General features: G+C 48.0%; 1 protein-coding gene across 1 annotated transcript; it reads right to left on the reverse strand.

The window, feature by feature from the left end:
* Positions 1-207: 207 nt before the first annotated feature.
* On the reverse strand, positions 208-6,666 carry LOC104556473 (retinoic acid-induced protein 3). The gene is made up of 4 exons (XM_062014055.1): positions 6,540-6,666; positions 3,228-4,198; positions 2,171-2,223; positions 208-1,484 (listed from the first exon to the last, which is right to left on the reverse strand). Exons 2-4 carry the CDS (start codon positions 4,150-4,152, stop codon positions 1,392-1,394), a joined length of 1,071 nt encoding a protein of 356 aa, XP_061870039.1. The 5' UTR covers positions 4,153-4,198; positions 6,540-6,666; the 3' UTR covers positions 208-1,391.
* Positions 6,667-6,996: the final 330 nt, after the last annotated feature.

Genomic DNA, 6,996 nt, shown 5'->3' on the forward strand with positions numbered 1-6,996 from the left:
GAGAAGCTACTAGCCCCCTTTGGCATCCTCAAGAGGCTGATCTCTCACCCCCAGTGATAGCTTTGAATAAGCCAGCATCTTTTTGCCATTTTTCCCCAGCTGCAATCTGCTGGGCAGCCCACTGCAACCCATGGAGAGCTGTTGCTGTCACCCCCACCAGCCATTAGAGGAATCACATTCCAAAGTAAAAACACTTGTCTCTTGTAGTCAGGCTGTTTGGGTTTTTATTAATTAAATAATCCACATACAAAGTACTAAATAAATATACAGCTGTGTCAGACACCAGTGCCCCATACACACCCACTTGGAGATATATATTTATATATGAAATATCACGGAAAGCTATTTGCCAAATGCAAAGCAGGCTACAGAATGATTCAACTCTGCAGACTCATTGCTGATCACCAGGGTGCAGTCCACACGGCACACACACACACACACACTCATGCACGCACAACACACATGCTCGTGGTCCCTGGCTCTCGAGTTAATGCCACACACATACTCAGGAGGAGGCAGAGCTCTCAGGTGTGTGGGATTAAATCCCACTGGGGTATTGCAAGCAGCTGCATGGAAGGAGGCTTTGCCTGCAGGGATCCACAGGCTGGGGTGGCATGGGTGTGAAGGGAGGATTTTGGGGGTTGGGCAGGCATGCTGGGGAGCTTAACTGGGGCGTGTGGTCAGGTGTCGGAGCTAGGAGGGAGGCTGATGCTACAGCACAATTCAGAAAACGTGTCAGGGTAAACGTGTGTAGATGTTTTTATGTCTTTAAATTTTCCTTCCCCCTCTCCACCATGGTCTCCAGGTGATGAGGAAAGGGTTGCAAGTATATGTGAAGAACAAAAAGGGAATAGTTCCTCCACTATCTCCCAGGCAGGGCTGGGAGTGGGCACAAAAGCAATGGTGGATAGATAAAGGTGTCCTTGATAGTACCTGAAATGTGTTCATAGGTGGAAAGGAGTGAGGATGTATAGGGCTGACACTCCTGTTCCTGCCTCTTCTCCCATCAGACATGGGGCACAGGTGGCCCATGGGCTGATCAAAGCAAGTTCTGGCTGGGGCAGAGCCAGTTGCAGGCCCAGCTGATGCTCTTCCTGTTGCTCTAGCCCTACAGCGTTCCTGCTGAAATTAGTCCAGGACAAGCACTTCCCAGCATGCTCCTCTGTCAGAAGAGATGAGCTCCATCCCACAAAGAAACAGAGTGATCAGGGACAGGATGGTCAGAGCAGTGTCTGAAAGCTGTGTTTGAGGAATGACAAGTGTGCTTGTGCAAAAGAGGATCCCTCTGGGTTGACTCTGTCTCTCCTGCAGGATTGACTCATTCGTCACCATGTGGCCCATTCCCCACACCTCTGCTGATGGGCACTCAGTCTCTGCTCACTGTGGAGCTGCTACATGGGACTTTTCCCACCAGTGTAGTCATGGTATGGGCTTGTCCGAGCCTTGGGCCGAGGGATGGAGAAATCATTTGGGGGTTCGATGGTCTGAAAAGGAAACACAAAAATCTTTTACCTTTCAAAACTGGAGAGAAGTAATAGAATCCAATAGAATAACAAAAAAGAAACACCAAAAGAGCAGAGGGAAAAACAGAGCTGAAGGTTTCTCGAGAGTGTGATCAATGCAAGAGGATCCTGGGAATAAAAAACACAGTAACTGAGGCATGTCACCAGAATGTGGTGATGTGATGTAAGCTACCAGACCTGGCTAGGTTGTGGTCTGAAGGAGAACTGGTGAATGGACATGGGGATGTGAATGGACATGGGGACACTGCCCACTCTGGATCTGCACTGCAACTTCCAGTGACTGCTGGTGGGAATACGTTCAGGGCACAGGCTGGGGAAAGGAAGATAAACACCTGAAGGAAGGGCACAGTCTACAGCAGGAACTGTGCTCAAGGAGAGGATTTGCTATGTGATGTTAAAACCAGAAGTAGTGAAAACCTCAACCTCAGACTTTGCCTTGGGCCCCTCTTGCCTTTCCATGTGCCAGCTCCCTCCCTCCTACTACAGGCACCTCTATGAGCAGCTGTCATGGCATTGTCCAGCTCCATGCAGAGCACATGCCTGCCTCCACAGAGCCTGCTCTACGTCCCTCTGGTTTTGCCTTCTCCTTCAGCGCCTGAACAATAGCCTGTGTGTGGTGAAATGGGTAAAGAGTAGCCTGGACTTACCTTCATCTGAAAGTTAGAAGAGTATGGAGAGTAGCTGAGGTCTCCTGTCTCTCCTGAGTCACAACACAAGAGGGAAGGAAAGTTAGTGAGTTAGCATTACGTGATAGTTTAGAAATACCACATCAAGGGAGGCTCAAAGGGCCTGTGAGTTAGCAGTTAGCAGCTGCTTTTAGACTGATCAAACCATGCAATATGCAGGCAAGAATAGGTTAAAATCTATAGGTGGGTGACTTATTAAATATTTCCTTGTGAAAGCAGGAATGCATGGTATTGTAAATAACAGGACACAGGTGGCCTTGGAGTTTAGACACATCCTGTTGCCTCACTATTACTGTCACCATCACCAGCCAAATCCCTCCCACTTGCATACACAAGACCCCCTTTGCAGTATTCCTTGGGAGAGCACAGCGAGTGCTATTCTTATGCTACATCTCAGCTCTTCTTTTACAAACCTGGAGGTCTGACTCCAGAGGACAAATGTGATTTCAGTAGTAGATCCATAGGGAATGCAGTCACATCTCCTACCCATGGATTTGGGAAACCTCAGTTGATGAAACATTTTGCTTTGTCCAAGTAAGCAGGAGACTCATACAGAAAAGTAAGACCTCCGTGCCTCCTTTTTTTGGATGATAGGTTCATTTTCAAACAGATAAAGGGAACCAGATCAGAACTGGAATAAATAATCTCCAAGGTATAACCTGGAGAGGCCTGAGGAGCTCGAGCATCGCTGAGACAAATAAAAAAACTCCTTATTTTTTTACATGGACTTCCCAGACATAACAGAATCTCAAGGAGCTCTGTTTCAGCCCTGACTCAGTAAGTCTCCTATTCAGTCACTTCTCCTACACATCTTTGGCTTTTGCATTGGTCCTTACTCTTTTCCTTCTTGTCTAGAGATTCATTTTCACATGCATTTCTGAAGTTTCATCAGTCTGAAACTTTTCCCTACATTTAAATTATCTGTCTTTTCCTGTATCCCTTCTACCACTTTTAGTTTACTGAGTGGTGCACGTGTGCTTTGGGCTGGGGGACTGTGGAGTCATTGACTCCATCATACCTTGCACGATTTCATCTTGTCTGTAGGCACGGTTTTCCACTCCATCTGTCTGCTTTAAGAACCTGGGTTGGCAGAAGTCGTTTTCTGGAGGGTAGTCGCCCAGCTTCAGAGGGGCAGTGAGGAAACAAATTTCAGGGATGATAAACATTATGAGGAAGATCCATCCATTGGACACCAGAGCAATGGCCACAACTGGATCATCCCAGTTTTGATGTTCTAAAACTGTGTTGCCTTTTGTGAGCATAGTGATCCACACTACCCAAATGGCAATGGAGAACAGGACAGTGACAAAGATGTGTGCCCCATGCCTCTTCCAGCTCTTGTATGACCCACAGAACGTGAACATGGAAACCAAGAAGGTCAGAGCCATCAAGAAGAGCACGTAGATCAAAAGCATGACAAAGTCCTTGTTGGTTTCCTCCCGAGACATACCCAGAAATGTGTCTCTCTGGTGTACTAGCATGGTGACTAAGTACTCAATGTTGATTACAACTTGCACCAAGGCAAAGGAAATAATGAGGAGCAACAACACCAGCCAGGAGAAGGGCTTTCTTCCCCTCACCAATCTGTTGAGGTTGAAGGCATGGGTGAGGAGGCATGAGAAGCAGAGAGCAAAGATGACTCCAAATAGGAAGAAGCGAGTGGGGCGAATCCTGTCATTGAGATTAATGATGAAGGCAAAAGTGAGACCAAAAAGGCCGAGCGTGCCTAAGAGAAAGAAGAAATAGACAGCGACCATGTGCCGCTTGCTGTTGTCTTGGACTTTGCAGATGAGAAAGAAGAGCACGCAGATGAAGGAAATGGTGATGAGGACACCAGCTGCAGCCAGCGACTCCAGGACAATCCCCCAAGCTGCCTCTATGTCACAGAGCAGATAATAGTCAGCCCCAATGCTGCCGCAGCCTCGGGGAGTTGACGTTGTCATCCTCTTGCCTTCTTGAACAACCTCCCCTTAAAATGTTTCCTCAAAGCTGTGGAAAAAGAAAAGACACAGGCTGTCATTTAACCACCCATAGTGAAGGAGAGGTAGGACAGCCCTCCATCCTCATCTCACTGGGCAGGGACATTACAGCAGTAAGGATATGGGGCTGTCAGAGCAGAGCCATCCCCTTGTTTGCTATCAGCCCTCTACCAAGGGCAAGCCAAGCCCCTTAGCAGGAGACAATTCACCTTGCATGTCCTCTGCGCCGTGCCTGAGGTTGTGCAACATCATAGGAGCATAAAGAGAGGGAGAAGGTGAGGCCCTTTGGCAGGCATTAGCTTGGTGCCCTGCAGCACAGAGACTGAGCTGCCTCGACACTTTTGTGATACAAGAGCAGCTGTTAGTCACAATACAGTTTACTCTCTTTTGACAAGTTTAAACATCATCAGCACCTCATAGCAGTGGGGCTCAGAGATGAGCAATGCAGAACAGGAAATTCATTATGCTGTTTCTTTTCCCTCTTTCACTTTCTCTGAAGTACTCTTGGCTTTGATTTATGGGTATGAACAAAAGGGAACTTTAGTTGCCTTTTACCCTACAGATAACTAACCTGTATACCTCCAGCCTAGCTCTTCTCACTCCAAATTAAATAGCAAACATAGGCTACCAACCACAAGCCCTAAACTTATATTTCTCCTTCTTCATGGCAGTGCAGCAATAAGAACTGTCTCAAAGAGCTCGGTCCCCTCCTCAAGACATCACCTTTCACTGGCTGGAGGTCTGACATGTCAGAGCATGAGCAGCAATCACTGAGCTGCTGCTTGAAGAGTCCACAAGTCGAAGACTGACAAGGCCTCTAAAGCACCTGGTGCATTCCTACTGTCTCATCGTGAGGAGGTAAGTGCTGTCTGAGTAAGACTGGTTTAAGCCCGTCTCGACAGGGGATAAGAGGGTTGTTTAGGTGATCCCTGCTCATCATTGAGGGGAACTAAGCTGCCTACTTCCTGGTAGCCTGAAGCACATGCAGAAACCACTGCATAGGGACATTTTGCATTTCATGGCCCATTATGCAGGCAATGAGTGAGTTTAGATCCCAGGGGCCAGGCACTGCTTTCTAGGTACCAAATTGCTAAGACAAAATTTAGCCTCTAGTTCTCACTAGGCCACTTGCCTTGATTTTACACCACCAGAACAAAACACTGCAGTCATGAGGTTGGTTCTAAAGCCCTTCCAACAGATTTTTGGGAGTATAAGTTAGTTTTCAATAAATGGCAGTTGGCCAAATCAAGGCATTGAACAAACAGGGTAAAATACCACTGACTCACTCTCAGCCCCACATATGCCTCAAGGTGACCTGCTTATAAAAGGTGGAACATTTTTCCAGCTTGTAACCTCCCTGTACGGCTACAGTAAAATGCAAATTATTCAAATAGGCAGGAACTCTGGACTCTTGTGGAGAGCATGGAATTAGTAAATAACACACGCAGGAGTTTTCACAAATCATTGTTCACAAAATTGTAGGGATTTGTCTAAGATGAGACTTACTAGACATTTGAGAGCAATAAGTGAATGCATCTTTATGAAAATCTGGAGAGCAAAAGTTACAATTTTATCCATAGACCTTTGGTGTTGATCAGATTAGCTTGTCTATTCACAGCTCTGGCAGATATAGACCAGATATAGCCCACTGTCAGAGCAGAGAGCGAGCCCAGAGCTAGCACTAAACTCCGCTGCAGCACACAGTGTATTCATAGATTTAGGTCTTGACTGATGCTTACTGCAAGTGGTACTTGCCAAAGTTGGCTGCCACAGATTTTGGAATAAATAGGATGGAAAGAACCTCTCTGCCTTGGAGAACTGGGCCACTTGCACTGATTTTGACTTCCTTTTATTTTTTTCCAGGGTAGATGTCCTATGAGGCACGAAGAAATTAGTATTGCCTGGATGAGTATTGCCTGTCCTAGAAGCTGACTCTGCTCATCACACACCTACAAAAGTGTCTGGGATATCCTAGGGGCTCTGCAGTCTGCAAGGGAGCCTGTGCTGTGGTATTCACAGATTGCCCCAAATCATGGTCCTCGCTTTAGTGCTGAGTCGTCTGAGGCCTGAGCGTCTTTCCTCACGGATACTTGTGCGTAAAATACACCCGTTCAGCCCCAAATTTCAAGTAATTTCCCAGGAAAGCCCGACATAGCCCTCCTCCAGCTCCAGCTGGCAATCCCACGTGGAGTCAAGGGTGGGAGGTGTTCTCTGTTGGCCATGGCACTCTGTGCTCCTGCTCTCCCACCCGCCAGGGCCATGGCCCTGCATGTCATCCCACCCCAGCCACAGAAGGCTGGTCCACCCTAGATCCTGTAGGATGTTGCCTTGACTTGCCTTTTGGTTCCTACCTGGAGAAAGCAAGAGCGAAGGTCCGGCTAGAAGAGGCAGTTCCCAGTGCGCCAGTCACCCAGCTGCCTTCCTTTCTGTGCCTCTGGAGCCCTGCGCTTGCCCTCCTTGGGAGCTTTAACGGCGGGAGGGCTCAGGAGGTGTGGCCGAGCACGCCTATTCCAGTTCCACCGCCTCTCCTCTGCTCTCCCACTGCACAGGGCTATGAAAGTTCGGTGCCCGTGCCAGAGAATGAAGTAAGGCCTCCTGACGTCAGCAGAGCACTCACTCACTCATTCACTCACTCATCCCTGCATCGGGTGGGGAAGGAGCCTGTACCAGCCCTGTCCCTGTTCAGACAAATGCTTGATAAGGTGCTGTCCTGTCTGACTCCTGGCACCTGTGGGTGGGGACCGTGAATAGCATCCCCTCCCTGCTCCAAGCCTTTTGTCTCTTTGCAGGCTTGTTTGCCAGATAACA

The sequence above is a fragment of the Colius striatus genome, chromosome 1, assembly GCF_028858725.1.
Source record: "Colius striatus isolate bColStr4 chromosome 1, bColStr4.1.hap1, whole genome shotgun sequence".
In the NCBI taxonomy this organism is placed as follows: domain Eukaryota; kingdom Metazoa; phylum Chordata; class Aves; order Coliiformes; family Coliidae; genus Colius; species Colius striatus.

Coding starts and splice junctions, on each gene's coding strand:
- LOC104556473 (XM_062014055.1), bottom strand. CDS start 4,152: ATGACAACGTCAACTCCCCGAGGCTGCGGCAGCATTGGGGCTGACTAT. Junction 2,224..3,227: donor ACAAGATGAAATCGTGCAAG/GTATGATGGAGT, acceptor GTTGTGACTCAG/GAGAGACAGGAGACCTCAGC. Junction 1,485..2,170: donor CTTCTAACTTTCAGATGAAG/GTAAGTCCAGGC, acceptor TTTCCTTTTCAG/ACCATCGAACCCCCAAATGA.